Source organism: Taudactylus pleione, unplaced genomic scaffold, assembly GCF_031769625.1.
Source record: "Taudactylus pleione unplaced genomic scaffold, aTauple2 ptg001080l, whole genome shotgun sequence".
In the NCBI taxonomy this organism is placed as follows: Eukaryota; Metazoa; Chordata; class Amphibia; order Anura; family Myobatrachidae; genus Taudactylus; species Taudactylus pleione.
Window position 1 is genome coordinate 1,062,915 of NW_028285481.1, and position 20,195 is coordinate 1,083,109.

The 20,195-nt window shown below is 45.1% G+C and overlaps 1 protein-coding gene across 1 annotated transcript in view; it reads right to left on the reverse strand.

Moving 5' to 3' along the window:
* The window catches only part of LOC148453850 (IgGFc-binding protein-like), a 141,041-nt gene that overhangs the window by 4,010 nt on the left and 116,836 nt on the right, over window positions 1-20,195 (reverse strand). Inside the window, exons 30-32 of the mRNA XM_088461616.1 lie at window positions 8,023-9,249; window positions 6,242-6,591; window positions 5,091-5,467 (exon numbers count right to left, since the gene is read on the reverse strand). Coding sequence (XP_088317742.1) covers window positions 5,091-5,467; window positions 6,242-6,591; window positions 8,023-9,249 — 1,954 coding nt within the window. The remainder of the gene's footprint in view (window positions 1-5,090; window positions 5,468-6,241; window positions 6,592-8,022; window positions 9,250-20,195) is intronic.

The following is a 20,195-nucleotide window of genomic DNA, read 5'->3' on the forward strand; positions in this document are numbered from 1 at the left end:
TTTTGCGGAAATATGTCGGTTTGTCCAGGGTGGCCTCTTAGGCAGACTGCGCCTCTTACACTGCGCCTCTTAGGCTCACTGCGCCTCTTACACTGCGCCTCTTACACTGCGCCTCTTAGGCTCACTGCGCCTCTTAGGCTCACTGCGCCTCTTACACTGCGCCTCTTAGGCTCACTGCGCCTCTTACACTGCGCCTCTTACACTGCGCCTCTTACACTGCGCCTCTTAGGCTCACTGCGCCTCTTACACTGCGCCTCTTACACTGCACCTCTTAGGCTCACTGCGCCTCTTACACTGCGCCTCTTACACTGCGCCTCTTACACTGCGCCTCTTAGGCTCACTGCGCCTCTTTCACTGCGCCTCTTACACTGCGCCTCTTACACTGCGCCTCTTACACTGCGCCTCTTAGGCTCACTGCGCCTCTTACACTGCGCCTCTTACACTGCGCCTCTTAGGCTCACTGCGCCTCTTACACTGCGCCTCTTACACTGCACCTCTTAGGCTCACTGCGCCTCTTACACTGCGCCTCTTACACTGCGCCTCTTACACTGCGCCTCTTAGGCTCACTGCGCCTCTTTCACTGCGCCTCTTACACTGCGCCTCTTACACTGCGCCTCTTACACTGCGCCTCTTAGGCTCACTGCGCCTCTTACACTGCGCCTCTTACACTGCGCCTCTTAGGCTCACTGCGCCTCTTACACTGCGCCTCTTACACTGCGCCTCTTAAAATTTAGTACTTTTTGTTTTACTTGTTTTAAGGTTAAAAAATGTGGCTTTGTGAATCAGATTTCCATATATTCTCTCTTTTTACATCCTAATGAAAGTCAATGATTACTTTAAGAATGTTAGAATTTAGTTATTTAGGTGCTAATGATGATTTTATAACCGGTGCTGCCTGTCAGGCGCACTGCACCCGAACCTGGGAGTCCCAGACGTGCGCCCGATGCAGGGTTAAATTTCTCTGCAACCACAGTAGACCTAAGATATCAAAAGGGGTGTAATCAGCCCCCAGGTGCACAGCTAGAAGGCAACATCTTCTCAATATCCACACCAATTAGGAGAGATTTATCCAGTAAAATGGAGTCGCTGTCCTCCTGCACCACAAATTATTTGATTTGCAAGACCAAATCCCATCCCCCCCTTCTGCCATGACACCACAAAGAAAAAAGTAAAAAGAAGAAGAAAATAGAAAACATGGGAGGAGGGTTGTCAGCAAGCAATGAGGCCTGAGACCCTGTACATCAGACACATAAAGTCTTGGAGAGAGATAAAGTGGAGAAAGATAAGCACCAACCAATCTGCTCCTAAATGTTATGTTACAGGCTGTGGGCCTGATTCAGAGCCGGTCGCTATTTGCGCTCGCTCGTCCAGAAAATAGGGGTGGCTATTCAAATGAACCGTTCGCTGTTTGCAGTCTGTTCACGCCTCTAGGTCTAAACGAGCGAACAAAACTTGCGGTCGTTTTTTGGGAAACTACGCCCCCTGTCCGCTCGCATCCTACGTCATGTCCGCTAGTTATTAGATTAATCGAGTACATCGAACAGCGTATGAGCTGCTCGCTATTCTTGTGGTTGGTTTTTGCTACCACAATCTTGCGAGCAGTTCTGGCTATAAAATAACCCAGTGACGTGGTCAATGACGCTGCTGTATTAATTATGCACACCCATAAAACGCCCGTTTTGACCTTTAAGCACGCCTGCGATCGGATCTCCACTCCCCGTTTTCAAGCACCTTCCCCTGTTACCACCCACATACGCCTCCTCCTGTCACTCAAATTAGCAGGCATTCGCTATTTTGCGAGCACTGGTTCGCGCATGCGTATAACGATCCGTACGCATGCGCAGTTGGGCAAACATCGCTCGGAGCGAACGAGCTGCCACTTACGAGTGGCTCTGAATCAGGCCCTGTGTTTTTAAAATGACAGGAGCTGATTGGTTGGTACTTATCTATTTCCACTTTATCTCTCTCCAAGGCTTAGTGAATAGACCCCAAAGACTTCTAAGGCCCATCCCCGCCTCAATAGTCACAGCAGTGTTATTACAAGGAGTTTTATTCCAGCCTACAAGACAGGGCTCTGCGTCAGAGTTTAATCCTTGTTCAGTCTGATTGGACTTCTCTAAAGTTTGCTTAAAGGGATAATTTTGAGTTGTCCTGTTGTCCAGCAGGGACGAGCAGTCAGGGGAGGTGGGGCCTCCCCTGTCATACTCCTGTGATTTGATATAAAAATAATTACAATAATTCAAAGATGTTTATAACTTATAAACATCTTCTTTGTTTATTGCAATCATTTTTTATAGTTAACACTCACCAGCCTTGTGGAGCTCCCAGGGACTGCAGGGAGCTCCACAAGGCTGGTAAGGCAGTAAGCTGCACAGAAAGAAAGATAATAGAGGCATGCCTCTGAAGATGGTGGGCATGCCTTGAGCACTGATGGACACCTTGGATGTGTCATGTGACCAGGAAGTGCACTGCAGTGTTTAGAGATTGTTACTCAGTCAGCAGAAACAAGAGAAGACACAGTAATGCAGGTAGGAGAATCAATGTACACTGAAGCTTAGTGTAGTCAGGGGAGAGTTACAGTGAGTAGGGGGTGAAACAGGCTCACAGCACTCAGACCCATCTCCATTTGTGCCTTCCCAGCCATTGACCTCACCACATGTCACTGTTATCCTGATACTTCTTTGGTAACTAGAGTTATCATCACAACCTTAACCAACATCTGTAACCTAGCAGCCTCCACTGGTAGTTTTGCATAATTATTCAAGCATGTTATTAATTATTGCTTCTGGTCTATCTACAAAAAGTAATTTTGATCTAAATTATCTGAGCTGACAGTCCCATCTCCCAATTTTTCCCCCTCAAAAGTTATTGAGATACATGACTATTCTTATTTTGCATGCTTAATTTATTTACACAACCTGTTGGCAGGGCCGGCGCGTCCATTAAGTAGCTTCAGGTAGCTGCCTAGGGAGCTGATCACGATCTGACTGTTGCCACCTCCCCTGAGATCCCCAGCTTGTACTGATTAATGAGGTGTTAATGTTTTGGCCAAGGAGACCCGGAGAAAGGGTCCCCTGGCTGTGGCATGACACCCCAGCTAGATTTGAGTTCTTTAAAAAGCTGCCATGTGCAGAGAAACGCGTTGAAGTCCACGGAGTCCCCCCATATACCGGATATCCTATGAAGCTGACTGATATACTAGCTGGCTCCAAAATACAGCCACTGCCAGCTGCTTTCAAAAACCTTACAAGTGCCGACAGTTCACTGTAGCCTGGTCGTTATAGCGCTTACACCAGGTGTTAGCTCCGCTCAGGAACATAGGCGGGGGGGGGGGCATAAGGCTCTTGCATCACTGGTCCCAGTAGGCTCTCGCTTCAGGACACCCTCCACTAAGGACCTATTCTGTATATATTACTGCTGCTACATAGCAAATACTGCCTGGAGTTTACCGGTTACCGCGTAGAGACTGACGAGGACTACACCTAGAGTCTCCACAGTAAACATATTCAATTGCTGCTATGTAACCATGTAGAGACTGACAAGGACTACACTTAGAGAGTCTAATTCACTATGAATCACAATGGAAACGCAGCACTACAAAAGGGGGCACCCCTTACACACATCCGTAATGTTTAGCAAGACTGCAAAACCATCGGTACAATAGAGTACCATAACAGCCTCACGCACACGTGCACAAGCCCTGACCTTACTCAGAAATTGCTAACATCCACACATGCTATGAGGCCTCAGGCTGTGTATGGCATCACAGTGGCTGATTTATGCACGCTCCTTCAAAGGCGCTGAAACGTACTTGCGTTTGCGTAACCCCCCCGTTTCCAACCACAAATGACACTTCCTGTCAATCACTCTGCGATGGGTTTGTGTAGTCACTGTGATCGCAGTACTGATCGCAATAGCTAGTTATGCATGCACAGAATGCAACAATCAGCCGATTGTGCGCGTATTAGCAACTGCGATCCAAGCTGAATCTTGCCCACAGTCTCCACGGTAAATATAATTTATTGCTGTTATTGAACAAATTGAAAATATATCTGAGAGTTTTCAACAGACATTATCATTTGGCAACAGTGTTTTTTCAAAAGGAACTTGTCAAATATGTATGGCAACATTGTCATTAAAAAGAAACGTGAATTACATATTTGCATAGTGTAATGGAATACAATTTTTCATAGATATTATTATATCCGGTGTGCACTCCTGTATTTATTATGTTATTTTATTTGTATATTATGTTCTCCTAGAAGCATTTTTATTATAATTAAATTTATATAGAAATTTAATATTATATGTTGTTTAATGCACAAATAGCGGCACCGTCTATTTCTTCTTTTTTCTAGATATGAGTCCGTTGCTGGTTTTAAAAATAGGGGAACCCCATGCATTTTTCCCCTATTTTTAAAACCAGGACGGGCTCTTGGAGCCCAGTGCTGGTTCCTAAAATACGGGGGAACACTACACATTTTCCCCCCATATTTTTTGAACCAGGACTGGCTCAGGAGCCTGGGGCTGGCTATGAATTTGGGAAGGGGTGGGGGGGGCATTTAATTTGTTTTCTTAAATTAACCATTTACTGAACACAAAAAGGGAAAAAAACATACTCAGATCAAACTGATCTGTGTATGTTTCTGCTAGACACGCTGTTTAGGAGGGGGTCTATTTGCAAGTTCTATTTTTACACCATGTTTGGTATTATTACACCCGTGATTCTAATCACGATTTTTGGTAAATTCCCGTGTTGTATTCCTGTCTAGGGAAAGTACTGCCGTGTACAGATGATGGTGTGTTCATTTCTAGTTGTATTTTTGGGTGCATTTTAACCTAAGTTTTGGCCGTAATTACCTCAAATGATACAGAATATACCATCATTTTTTCATAGGTAAATACCCGTGTTTGGAAAAATGGCCATTTACCCCCCCGTGTTTGCAATCTCGGATCACACAAATCTTAGTAAATTTACTCCGATGACTGAATTATGAGCACATTTTATATATCTAAAAGCATGCAACCCCAAGGGGTTAGGAGACCACATTAAGGACTAGGAGGATCTGAGATCTGAGTTGACATTTTACCTTATTATTCCACATGATCGAGGATCTTTATATGGTTCACCACTTCCTAGTAGAGCTGGTGCATACACACCACAGCAGTCCTCACAGCAAGCAGAATATTCATCCTTCACTTCCCAACTGTTAATGAATTCCACCAAATCAGATACCTGGGTGCCGTCAGGCTTCTCCATGTCGTCCGTTTTGTTACCATTGTAGTTGCCACATAAGCCGCAAACATTCTTGTAGAAGCTGCTGGGGATCTTGATGAACAGGAACATGTTCCAGTCATACCGAATTCGAATGAAGCTAGTCACTAGCAAGGCATGGAACCCTGTTGTGGTGATGTTTATACTGCCATCATCTAACAAGACGGGAAGAGCCCATCGGACATTATTTACCTAAGGGATATAATGGAAGTACATTACATGTACATGTGAACAGCAGGTGGATTTCTACAAATGATCATAGAAATTATAGTCGATTAACGGAATAGTGACAGTTTTGTACTTTTGCAGTTTTGTATCTCTGTATTGTTTAAAAGACATAATGCTTCAAAATGGTATGCAGTCGGGAAGCCGGCAGACCTAATCCTGACAGCCAGCTTCCCGACTGTCATATCCCGGCAAGGGTCAAAAGACAGGCGTCGATATGCTGACGCCTGTCATTAGACATACGCCGGGAGCCCGAAGTCCAGCATCCCGATCGAAGGGACGCCGGGCACCGAGCGCAGATAGTCTTTGGGGGGGGAGGGTTTGGTTTAACGTTCCCGGGGGGATTACAGGGTTAGGCACCCCACCGGGAGGTTAGGTTTAGTCTAGTGGAAGGGAGGGTTAGCATTAGGCACCCCCGGGGGGACTTAGGGTTAGGCACCCCCCCGGGGAACTTAGGTTTAGGCGGCTCGGAAGGGGGGTTAGGTTTAGGCACTTAGAGGGGGGATTAGGGTTAGGCACTGGGGAGAAGGTTAGGGTTAGGCACCCCTAATGGAGGGTTAGGGTTACTGGGTAGAAATAGGTTAGTATATACTTACCTTTGACGATCAGGATTTCCTCCTCTGCCGGGATGCCGCTGTCGGGATTCCTACCGCCGGGCATGGGTGTGGCGGTAAATCATACCGATTCCCTTCAAAATAAGTTTTAAGTACTATTTTTCTCTTGCTACAGTATTTCACTTACCCTTACAAAGCCATACTCAGACTGTACCAATGTGATATTGTAGTCATATATGTACACAAACACCATCTCAATGTAAGAACTTTTGTGAAATCCATGGATATTGTTTTTTGCCTCGATAGCAAATTCTGGCAATGTCGGATCACCTCCACCTCTGCGCGTCATGCAAGTTGTGGCTACTGTGTAAGTACAGGCTCCTTGCAGATCGTAGTTGAGTCCATCAAAAGTTTGGTAATGAGGGTCTCCCCAAATTTGGCAGATGGAATCAGTGTTGGGTATACATGCAGCTTTGTTGTGGATAATTTGGCAAGTTTCTTTTTCCCTGCATTGCTTCTTTTCGCAGGATTCCTTACCTGATTTATAATGGATGAGAAATAAAAAAAAATTTTGTTAATAAAAAAAACCACATATTATGCTGCATATCGTGGTAATTGTCTTTTGATCAACTTCTATTTAGTTATTTTTATGTCATTTATATTCTTCACACTCTGGGGCTAATTCAGCATTGAATGCAGATTCCTGCATTGAATGTGCGGCAAAAAATGGGCGTGGTCACTTAAAAACGGGGCGTGTCTCAGAACATTCCTATCCATATGCACCTTAACCCCAGTAGCGCCCCTTATACAGTACCCCCAGTATGCAGTTGTGGTCCCTCTTATGTAGGCCCATAGTAGTGCCCCTTATACAGTACCCCCAGTATGCAATGTCCCCAGTTGTGGTCCCTCTAATGCAGGCCCATAGTAGTGCCCCTTATACAGTGCCCCCAGTAGTGGTCCCCCTTATACAGTCCCCCATTAGTTCCCCTTATTCAGTGCCCCCAGTAGTGGTCCCCCCTATGCAGTGCCCCCAGTAGTGTTCCCACTTATGCAGTGCCCCTTTTATATATAAAGTTGGGGTACAAAGTTAAAAACTAGCGAACTTGACTCTAGGGGGGTCCCCAAGTATTCCCCAGATGTTTTTATGATTGCAGGTGTTTGCGGCAGGTGGATTTTTCACGATTTTTTCAAATTCACTTTAGCAACTTTTAAATATGCTGACCCCCATTTTCACGTACCCCAAATTTGCTGGGATAACTTATTTTCTGGAAAAAATACTCCAGAATACTATTCTGCACGTATAGAAAAATGCTGTTTAGCAGCTATTGAGCCCATTTAAAAACACCAAATACCTTCAGCAAGCCAAATCGGGGGGTACCATAGGGAACCCCCATGTCAGAGCATCTTTTGGGGTGTGTCAGCCTGATTTCCCCATTTCTGACAGTATCAAGTTTCACCGGGTTCCGTTTTCGTGTGTACTTTCAAATTGAATGCGACGATACATGGGCACGCGCACGATACTTTTCCGCCTGCAAAACAGGCGAAGTAGGCGAAAAGTCTGTTCCGTGAAAAAGTATCGCGGTTCGGCTCAAATTGAATACGAGCCAAAGATGCATTTTCAGGTGAAAAGATGTGAAAATTACACTAATCAGTGCAGTCTCATAGAGATGCATCGGTTAAGAGAACGCTCAATGGAAGCTGAGGCAGATGGGACCTGGTGCACAGAGAGGGGCTGTTTGGCCCAACAGCAGCAATAGTGTATGAGGACACCTCTGTATGCACTAATTAAATCAAATGCTTTGCTATATCATAAAAATCAATAAAACTATCAGCAAGATTCCAAAATGGTATGATTAATATATATACAGTATACAATTTTTTATTTAAGCATTTTATTAAAATCTTACATTCAATAAATACCTTAAATGCTTTGATTTATAATTAAATATAGAAATCAAACAAACTCACTCATTAAACAAACTCCAGACAGTCCGTAGCTATTTTGGATCGAAATGCCAACACTTAACACCAAGAATTTGGATGTGGGATGACTTATAATGTTAGATTTGGCTTGACGCCCATAGCGATACAGGGTCCAGGAGTAGGGTGTGCCAGCAATTTTTCTCCACTGAATATCTTTTAGACTTATCTTATTGAAGACAATTCCAGAAATGCTTTTGGTCTGGGCTGTAATGTGCACTGCATTATTGAAGCCTTGAAGACCATGAACCTGGTACTTAGTACAAAAGTTAGAGATGTCTGGAAGTTCAACCAAAAAAGGATCAATTAGAGCTATCTCGGTGCTTCCCCCACTGCAATAAAACAGAACTTGGATGGAAACATTGGCAGAGATTGCTAACGGTGCTTTATGATGGACAGGAAAACTCAGAACGTCACCTTCACTGATCACCACTGTGCCATTATTAATGTTTGATCTGTAACGGACTTTTGTGTATTGGGAAGCGGTTACATATGCTGTAACTTCCTGGTAAAGGAACGGTAATGGAGACACGTAATATCTTTTGCCCCAGCTCGACACAGGAAATAGCTGCTCGTAGACATGGCCACAGCGACTGTTTTTCCAAGAGCAAGTGTTTCCACTGAGTACAGCTACCCGATTCTCCGAGCTCACCCTTGTTCCCGATAGATCTCTTGTGCTTTGCAATTGAAAGATCTGAAAAGGCTGGAGATCTACAGTGATAGGTTGGTTAGAAGTGTAGTTAACTCCATTATACATGACCCAGTTTTTCACAAAGATCCGAACTCGATTGGGCATGTCATAATTTATCACTGCAAACTCCTTTAAGTTTTGAACTGGTTCCTTGCTTGGAGTTACAATGTAGTATTCCTTCTCCAACTGGTCTACTGGGAGCACCAAGATGCGAGCAGAAGACTTTGGCTTTGAACTGACAGCCGTGACAGAGATATCATGGTTGGAGGTTATTAGGATGATGGAATTAAAGAAACCAGTGCCGATCATTTCAATGTCATTAGGCAAAGTTACAGTTTGTGATTCTCCATTAAACAGATTCAGTGACCAACTGACGTTGTTGCTGTCCAGCGTCACCGTGGCCGAGGTGAGCTCATTGTAAGCCGTTATAACCAGTTTGAATTTAGCATTAGGCTTAGATGAGTTTGAGTTTTGAAGGAAGGCAGTGATGAATTCCTGTCCAGTGCGTAGGGAAACACTAAGGCCTGCAAAACAAGTTGACAACTTTTAGAGTTATATCTATAAATGTATTTAGCTATCAGTATATCAGATATAATACCTCTAATCTTTTACAGTGAATGGGGGCGATGCAGGGTTGAACGCAAGCCTATTTACAGAGTCTGGGCCAGATGTGGACCAGAGAGGACGGAGCAAAAGTACCAACCATTCAGCTCCTAATTGTCATTTTTAAAAGCACGGGGCGGTATTCAATTAGTTTCTCACCCGCGATAAAGTTCAGCCTGCCGGACTTTTCGCCTACATTTTGTCTTTTGGCCGCGGAAACTTATCGTGCGCGTCCCTTCTCTTTTCCCTATTCAATTCCAAAAGACATGAACACGTCGACACGCAAAGTCAGAACAGGCGGAAAGTGGTGTCAGAATCGGGGAAATCAGCCTGAACCACCCAAAAATATGCAGAAACATTGGGGATCAATGTAGTAGTGCCCGAATAGCCCTAATGAGACTGTTTGGGGTACTTAAGTTGGTACAATAGCCTCTAATTAGCGTCTTTGCACAAGTGGTGAAGAATGGCATAAAGCAGTAGTCCTGGCAAATTTGGGGTACCTGAAAATGGGTGCAAGCTCCTTTTAATGTCTCTAAAGTGAAGTTTTAAAATAAGTGAAATTCCTCCATCATACAAGCACCTGCCATCCCAAAAACACTTGGCGTCTAAGTGAATATGAGCCACAGGATGGCTTAGTACATCTCCCCATGTGTGTGCAACTTCAGGAGCAGGGCCGGATTAAGGCTTGTGGAAGACCCAGGGCAACTAAGATGTGGAGGCACCCTTCAAACCACCCGTAGCCTACAAACCCCCCCTCCCCCAATCCACCCAGGGCCTCCATCCCCGGCCCTGATTACTCACATTCCGATTCCGGTAAAGCTGCTCCCTAGTCCCCTCATCAGCGTCACTGGCTGTACTGCTGCATGGATTAGAACTCAGAGCCGTGGCAACTGAGCTGTCATTTGGGAGTAGGTGCCGCTAGACACCTGTTCTGTTAGCATATCTTCACAGTGAGACTGCGTGCATAATCGCTATTGCAATCGCAGTTGCGATCCGTACTGGATCAGGCCCTCAATCACATCACCAACAAGGCAGGCTGACACAGCACAGTATATAGAGGGCATGGCGATGGAGCTGCAGGACTGGACGGGCTGCTGGGCACTGATACTGAGGACATCTGATACACCAAGCATTCAGATAGAGGTGTTCCTCCTGCAGAGAAGTGTCCATCTCCGCATAGAGACAAATATGAGCATTTACTTGTATGTTGCCAACTTACACTCAACTCTGCATTGAACTCTACCGTATATGTATAAACACATGACACAGTACTGAAGTAATCAGGACAGGAAACAGTCATTATGTCATATAACAGTTATGATGTTAACATTGTTTAAATGTTGACAATGAATATGTCGTTGTCAGCAAGATGGCAAAATCTGAACAATGTAGATATGTGAAATTTTTACATTCTGCATGGACCAGATGGATAGGATTAGGCTGCGGGAGAGGATTAGGGTAAAGCTGTGGAAGGTGAGGATTAGGGTTAGGCACTAGGTGGTTGTCTATTGTTATACTGCAGAAGGGGAGGGTTAGGATGTAGAGGGGAGATTAGGGTTAGGCAATAAGGGATTAAGCTGCAGGAAGGGAGGTTTAGAGTTAGACTGTGGTAGGAGAAATAAGGGTTAGGTACTTGGGTGAGGGTTAGGGTTAGTTTGTGAGAGGGAGGGTTAGGCTCTAAATGTGGGTTAAGGTTAGGCTATGGGAGGCAAGGTTGTTATTATACACTAGGGTGAGGTTTAGGCTTTCAGAGTGGAGGGTGAAGTGTTAGGCACTAGGTGTATGATTAGGAATAGGCTGTGGGAGGGGAGTGTTAGGGTTAGGTACTAGAGGGAAGGTTAGGGTTAAACTGCAGGAGGCACTAGGGGGAGGTTAGGGTTAGGCTGTTAGAGGGGTGGTTATGTTTAAGCGCTAAAAGGAGGGTTAGGGTTAGGCTGCGGTAGGGGAGGTTAGGATTAGGCACTAGGGGAAGGTTAGGGTTAGACACTAGGGGGAGGATAGGGTTAGGCACTAGGGGAAGGTTAGGGTTACGCACTAGGGGAAGGTTATGGTTAGGCACTAGGGGGAGGATAGGGTTAGGCACTAGGGGGAGGATAGGGTTAGGCACTAGCGGGGGGTTAGGGTTAGGCACTAGGGGGAGAATAGGGTTAGGCACTAGGGGGAGGATAGGGTTAGGCACTTGGGGAAGCTTAGTGTTAGGCCAGGGTCATATTAACAGAGGAGGGGCCTGTGTTCACTCATCCTCCGGGGCCATCTCCTCTCTCCGGCAGTCGCGTTGTTGACAGAGCTTCTACTGCGCATGCGCAGAATGCTGGGAAAATGGCCACGGCGGCCATTTTCCAGGCATTTTGTATAGCGCCTCTCCAGTCGATGTGAGACTTCGGAGAGGTAAGTATTAGAAAGTATGGGTACAGGGTGTGCAGTGTGGGACCCCCTTGACCCAGGGGCCCGTGTGCACATGTGCACCCATTATAGATACGCCCATGGATTAGGCACTAGAAGTAGGATTAGAGTTAGTCTGCAGGAAAGGTGGGTTACTGTTAAGCACTTGGGGAAGGGTTAGGCTGTTAGAGGAGAGGTTAGGGTTAGACACTATGGGGAGGGTTATGGTTGTGCTATGGGAGGCAAGGTTATTGTTAAGCACTAGTGGGAGGGTTAGTGGAGGCTGCAGGAGGGGAGGTCAGGGTTATGCATTAGGGGGAGGTTTGAGGTTAGGCTCTAAGGGGGTTAAGGTTAGGCTGTGGGAGGGGAGGTTAGAGTTAGACACTAGGGGCAAGGTAGGGCTTCAGAGTGGAAAGTTATGGTTAGGCACTAGGTGGAAAAGTTGGAATAGGCTGTGGGAGAGGGTGATTGGGTTAGGCACTAGGGGGAAGGTTATGGTTAGATTGCAGGAGGGGGGTTATGCTTAGGCACTAGGGGGAGGTTTAGGGTTAGGCTGTTAGAGGGGACATTTCATTTAAGCACTAAGAGGAGGTTTATGGTTGGGCTGTGGGAGGGGAGGATAGGGCAAGGCAGTAGGGGCAAGGTTAGGTTTAGGTACAAGGTGGAGTTTTAGGGTTAGGCTGTTAGATGGGAGGTTATGTTTAAGAACTAAGAGTAGGGTTATGGTTAGGCTGCGAAGGGGAAAATAGAGCTTGGCACTAGGGGGAGGATCATGGTTAGGCTGTGGGAGGAGAGGATAGTGTTAGGCATTGGGGTAGGGTTAATGTTAGGCTGTGGGAGGGGAGGGTTAGTATTAGGCACTTGGGGAAGGGTTAGGCTGTTAGGTGAGAGGTTAGGGTTAGGCACTATGGGGAGGGTTAGAGTTATGCTATTGGAGGCAAGAATATTTTGAAGCACTAGTGAGAGGGTTAGTGTTAGGCTGTGGGAGGGGAGGTCAGGGTTAGGTATTAGGGGAAGAGTTAGGCTCTAAGGGAGGGATTACGGTTAGACTGTGGGAGGGGAGGTTAGGGTCAGACACTAGATGGAGGATTAGGCTTTCAGGGTGAAGTGTTAGGCACTAGGTGGATAATTAGGCATAGACTGTGGGAGGAGAGTGTTAGGATTAGGCACTAGTAGGAAGGTTAGGGTTAGACTGCAGGAGGGGCTATGTTTAGACACTAGGGGGGTTAGGTTTAGGCACAAGGGGGAGGTTTAGGGTTAGCCTGTTAGAGGGGACATTTTGTTTTAGCACTAAGATGAGGTTTATGGTTAGGCTGCAGGAGGGGTGGGTTATCGTTAGGTACTTTGGGAAGTGTTAGCCTGTTAGAGGAGAGGTTAGGGTTTGGCACTATGGGGTGGGTTAGGGTTATGCTATAGGAGGCAAGGTTATTGTTAAGCACTTGTGGAAGGGTTAGTTCGAGGCTGCGAGAGGGGAGATCAGGGTTAGGCATTAGGAGCAGGGTTAGGCTGAGGGAAGGAAGGGTTAGGGTTAGGCACTAGGAGAGGGTTTGGATTAGGCTGCGTTTTGGGAAAGTTAGGGTTAGGCACTAGGGGGAGTAGTTTTATGCTGTGGGAGAGATAGGCTCAGGAAGGGGTGATTACAGTTAGGCACTGTGGGAAGGGTTAGGGTTATACTGAGGGAGGGTAGAGTTATGGTTAGCCACTAGGGGGTGGGTTAGGGATACTAACGACTGACACTGCTGCAACATAGCATTTCGCATGCAGATATACTAGCAGTCACCCACAGAATATAGGTATGCCACATATTTTAATCAGCAGAAGCTGCTTGTGCATCCTATTTGAATCGTTGTGCGAATAAGATGCATTTGAAGGTAAAAAGTTGCACAAAAAGACGCTCAGTGCTATCGAAAGCACGGCATGACTAGAAGGGCTATTTAATGCACAAGGAAGTAGGATGTATGTGGATACATTTGTATTAGCTGATTAATACACAACATTTGGGAAAAAGTACTCACTGCATCTAATACGCTGAAGTAAACAGATTTGTATGTTTATAATGTAGATATTGTGAACATTCCATAGTCAGGTTCTCGACTATCCTTTTATGACTTCTAAATGTAATTCTTTGCTTACCCATGATAAACTGTCAGCTACATACTGTATGGTATATTCTGTAAATTCATTAACATTTAATAACATTTACTTTTCATGTGTTAGAGCCCTTTAGGGGAGAAATCATACAGTGTGACAGTTACAGTAACAGATCTTATTCACTTTACATACTTTTTAACATATTTTGTGCAAACAAAGAAGTTTTTTGTGACAATTCCGCACAGAAGAAAAATAAGGGGTTACTGCAGTAATTGCTGTAAATATACTGTAGGTCAAATCTCCCAGAACTGACCTATAATAATTACTGAAAAAGCAAATAGTATAAATTCTCCCAAACAACCTTATGTAGATACTGTACATAGGTAGTGATGTTGGTTAGCCAGCAGGGTGTATCTAGTGATCCAAGCACCCCTGGCAATGTAATGGACTGGCGCCCCCCTCCCAATGCAGTGTCCCCAATAGTAATCCCCCAGTAGTAATCCCCCCTATGCTGCATTGCCCCCAGTAGTAGCCCCCCTATACAGTGCCCCCAGTAGTAGTCCCCACATACAGTGCCCCCAGTAGTAGTCCCCCCTATACAGTGCCCCCAGTAGTAGTCCCCACATACAGTGCCCCCAGTAGTAGTCCCCACATACAGTGCCCCCAGTAGTAGTCCCCCCTATACAGTGCCCCCAGTAGTAGTCCCCACATACAGTGCCCCCAGTAGTAGTCCCCCCTATACAGTGCCCCCAGTAGTAGTCCCCACATACAGTGCCCCCAGTAGTAGTCCCCCCCTATACAGTGCTCCCCATAGTAGTCCCCCCTATACAGTGCCCCCAGTAGTGGCCACCTCCCTAAATTGCCCCCAGTATTGGCCACCCCTATACAGTGCCCCAGTAGTGGCCACCCACCCCCTAAATTGCCCACAGTAGTGGCCACCCCCATAAATTGCCCCCAGTAGTGGCCACTCCTATACAGTGCCCCCCAGTAGCGGGCACCCCCCCATAAAGTGGCTGGCGGCTGTGTGTTTGTAAACTGTGTAGGTCAGACTGCTATCACTGCAGTCTGTCCTACATATGTGGGGCCCGGGGGACTTGTCCACCCCTTGGCTACTGGTGGCACTGCCGGGCGGTGCCCCCCCTTTAGTCGGCGCCCCTGGCGAGTGCCATCCTGGCCAATGGGTAGATACGCCCCTGTTAGCCAGTGGTGCTCCCCTAAGCCTTACATAATTACTGTAGTTTCGCAAGAGAAGAAGAGAAAAATTGGACTCTGTGTGGGGGTACACTTATAGGGAGATTGACTGGTTAAAAAAACTTCACTTTTATTATATATAATAACTAAAAATAAAGGAGTTTAATAGTGAATTCAGAAAATTGTACAAAATCAACTGATGATAATGACTGCTGCAGAATGCAAAATATTAACTTAATAAAGTAATTTAATAAGACAGTGTCATACTGTAATCCATCCACCGGTTATCTATTAAGCTCTCTTAATATTATCAATTCATATGGATATAATTCCTATATGTTATATGCCTCCAGATAATGCACTATAGTACTTCCAGTTAAGGTATATAAATAGATTAAATTGTAATGGAATAATTACACTTAAATATATTTTGAAACAGAGACATTTATACAAAAATGTACTACAGGTTGAGTCTCCCATATCCAAATATTCCGAAGTACGGAATATTCCGAAATACGGAATATTTTTAGCATGACTGACATAGTGAAACCTTTGATTTTTGATGGTTCAATGTACACAAACTTTGTTTAAGGCACAAAATTATTAAAAATACAGTTTAGATTTGGGCCCTATTCCTAATACATTCCAATATGGTATGCAATTATTCCAAAATACGGAATTTTCCAATATCCAAAATACCCTTGGTCCCAAGCATTTTGGATATGGGAGACTCAACTTGTTTCTTATAAAGCAAGTAAAGACAAACATAAGACACGGGTATACACATAAATATCACATCAATTATGCTATCAGGCAATTTGGACAAGTTAAAGGTACAGATACACTGTGCCTATATGATACTGTAAGGAAACGATTCCACAAGGACACAGGTTATCAAACTCGGTCCTCAGGACCCCAAACAGTGCATGTTTTCTAGGTCTCCTCACAGAATCACAAGGGAAATAATTAGCTCCACCTAGTGATCTTTTAAAATGTGTCAGTTAGTAATGACTACACCTGTGCACCTGCTGGGTGACCTGGAAAATGTGACCTGTGTGGGGTCCTGAGAACTGAGGGCCCGATTCAGAGCAGGACGCTCTGAACGAGCGCCCGCTCTGAATCAGGCCGGTTTTTTTGTTGTTGTTGCGGCCTCTTGGACGCTCGCATAGCTGTGGGTTACCACCCACAGCTTATGCGAGCGGCCATGATGATGGTCGCAATGGTCAAGACCATCATGACCATCGGGCTTGCGACGAGACCATTGCGGTAGGGTCTCATTGCTGCAATCCCCAGAGTGCTTTCGGCTCTAACAGGACGCCCCTTTTGGTACGAGACCCAGAGCGACGGTTTGGCCGTCGCTATCCGGGTCTCGCGCATGCGCACGACAGACCAGGCTCCGTCGTGCGCATGCACACTGGGCCACCATCGACCCGCTTGCGAGCGCATAGCGCTCGCGAGCGTGTCTGAATCAGGCCCTGAGTTTGAGAACCACTGCACTAGGATGAAGATTAAATTTTTAACATATACTGTACACACAAATATATTATCCTGTTGGGCAAGTTGATGCAGGCGTAGGAGCACAGGTATTCACGTAAGTGTCATATGTATTATTCTATCAGGCAATTTAAGGAGAAACTGAGATACATATATTCGCGTAAATATCACATTACTATACACGTAACAGCCAGCAGGCAACCGAGTGTACGATCTGGACATAAACTCTTACGTTGATATATATGTGTAATCAGCACTGATTGTGTAAATATTCCAATATGTGACATCGCATCCCGTGGATCCACCGTGAACAGCAAGTATCAAACAGATTCAACGTACATATAATAAAACCTTCGATAAGCCAAAGGTGTCAATATCGTACTAGATCTTATGAGTGCACCATTAAGAGTGAATGATTAATAGGAAGGAACAAATTCCATATAACAGATAATAAGTATATATCCTGAGACTCCCAGTATCCGTCATATGCCGCGTCAGAATAAAGCAGCGTGCATTCTGTTTTTATCGAATGTTTTGTAAATTATTCCAGGTGGATAATATGAATTTATTCCAGGTAGGTGCTTAAATGTCACAATATTGCCCTTGATTAACAGACATTTCCATTCATTTTATAATGTTGCTATAAATGTTTTATTCTCTCACAAATTTCAACATGATCTTTAATTGTATCCCTGTAATATCAGCCAGAATAGGGATCAGTGTAAATCAGAGATAGCAGCGCCCATAGTATTAATATTCTACTTTCATTTATATTATATCTTATTGTAAATAATTGGTTGACTCAGATATGAACTTTTACAATTTTTCACTTATAATTTTTTATGTAATTCTGAATCCAGCTACAATATAAGAAATAAGAGTATTTTCACAATAATAAGAAACAGCGTTTCCGGTACCCGGCGGAAGCTTGGTACCTATTTTTGGGTGCTTGGTACATTTCTGAAGGAAAGAGCGACCCGTAGGCTTTTTCCTCCATCTTTGCTCATTTTAATTTATTCACAATACTTGGATTTGTTATGGAGAACGTGAGAGGTGACACATGTATGTGTATGTATATATATATATATATATATATATATATATACAGTTGCAGAACTCCTGGAGACAATGGAGTCATTTCTGCTGGGCGCCAGCCCTGAAGGGGGCACCTGGCTCCATTGTCATCCGGCCACTGCTGAGGATGCATGGAGAAGGAGTGCCGCTGCACCCTCCATTAACCGGGCGCTTGCTGAGTGTGTTACAAGCGGGCGCCCGCTCCTTCTCTCCCCCCCCCCCGGCCCCAGCAGCAGCTGAATACTGAGCTCCGGGTCCCGCAGGGCACTATGGGAGTGACGCCATGACGTCACTCCTATAGTTCCGGGAAGCAGGCGCCAGGGACGGACGGCAGCAGCACTGGAGCATGGTTGAAGGCAAGTTTTTTTTATTTTTTTGTGTATATATATATATATATATATATGTGTGTGTGTGCGCGGGGGGGGCACAATAATGGGGGCACTACAAGGGGCTTAATACTGGGGGCATTACAGGGGGCACAATACTGGGGGCATTACAGGGGGCTTCCTACAGGGGGCTTAATACTGGGGGCATTACAGGGGACTTACTACTGGGGGCACTACAGGGGGCTTAATACTGGGGGAATTACAGGGGGCTTCCTACTGGGGACACAACAGGGGGCTTCCTACTGGGGGGGCACTACAGGGGGCTTAATGCTAGGGGCTTAATACTGGGGGCATTACAGAGGGCTTACTACTGAGGGCACTACAGGGGGCTTAATACTGGGGGCATTACAGGGGACTTACCACTGGGGGCACTACAGGGGGCTTAATACTGGGGGAATTACAGGGGGCTTCCTACTGGGGGCACTACAGGGGGCTTCCTACTGGGGGGGCACTACAGGGGGCTTAATGCTAGGGGCTTAATACTGGGGGCATTACAGGAGGCTTACCACTGAGGGCACTACAGGGGGCGTAATACTGGGGGCATTACAGGGGACTTACTACTGGGGGCACTACTGGGGGCATTACAGCGGGGCTTACTACTGGGGGCACTACAAGGGGCTTAATACTGGGGGCTTACTACTAGGGACACTACAGGGGGCTTATTACAGGGGGCTTACTAATGGGGGCACTACAGGGGCCTTACTACTGGTGGCATAATATGGGGGCACTACAGGGGGCATTACAGTTTCCTCAATACTGGGGGCACTACAGGGGCATTACTATTGGGGGCATCATATGGGGGCACTACAGCGGTACTACTTATGGGGGCATCATATGGGGGCACTACAGGGGCCTTACTATTGGGAGCACTACAGGGGCCTTACTACTGGGGGCACTACAGGGGTCTTACTACTAGGGGCACTACAGGGGTCTTACTACTGGGGGCACTGCATAGGGGAAACACTACTGGAGGCACTGCATAGGGGGACCATTACTGGGGGGGTACTACATAGGTGGGCACTGCATAGGGGGACCATTACTGGGGGCATTGTATAAAAGGGACTGCATAGGGGGGGTGGTGGAAGCTGGTGGTGGTGGTAAATTTTAATTTGGGGGGGAGGGGTACCAAAGTTTATCTTGCCAACGGCACGTGGGATAAAGTTACACCAATGTATATATATATATATATATATATATATATATGTGCACCTGTTTACAAGACTTCTCACAAGTTGTTTCTTACAAGGTTTGGAAGTATTGTGAAGACCAGATGAGAAGTAGTATATATACTTATGGGTATATGTACTTGGATGTATATACACACCTCTTTCTAAGACTAAACTGGTGTGATGAACTATCTGCCCTCATAAACAATTAGTTATGTATTTAGATGCATATACATAACTCTTTTTGAGATGTTTGGTGCAATAAACCATTTGTTTTATTAAATAATTGTATAGGTAACTGGTAATAATATGACCCTTTTTATGCGTACTTGTGATATTAGCAGCGATCTATACATGCCGGAGAAGATCGATCGGAGATGGAAAAGCCATGCACTAAAGGTGAAATGTTTAGTACAATTAGTACATTGGTATGAACAAATCTCTAGAAACGACAGTCCTGTATCTTCAAGGGTCTCTAGGACATAGGAATATACTTGTATGCTCCTTGGAATCTCAACCATATTTTTCAAACTTACAAATACTTTGTTCAAAAGACTGATAAAGGCGCTAAGTTATTACAGTAAGCAACACACTTCAAATTAATTCAATGCAAATACAGGTTGAGTCTCACATATCCAAATATTCCGAAATATGGCATTTTTTTGGCATGACTGAGGTAATGAAACCTTTGATTGTTGATGATTCAATGTACACAAACTTTGTCTAAGGCACAAATTATTAAAAATAATGTATAAAATGACCTACAAGCTGTGTGTATAAGGTGTATATGAAACATAAATGAATTTCATTTCTGTACACAAACTTTGTTTGAGCCACAAAATTATTGAATATATAGTATAAAATGACCAGCAGGCTGTGTGTATAAGGTGTATATAACAGATAAATGCATGCTGTGTGTATATTCGGGTCCTATTCCCAAGACATTTCATTATTAAATGCAAATATTCCAAAATACGGAATATTCCGTTATCCAAAATATCCCTGGTCCCAAGCATTTTGGATATGGGAGACGCAACCTATATATCAAATGCAGCTAGAACCCTTAATACCATTCCTTTTGCA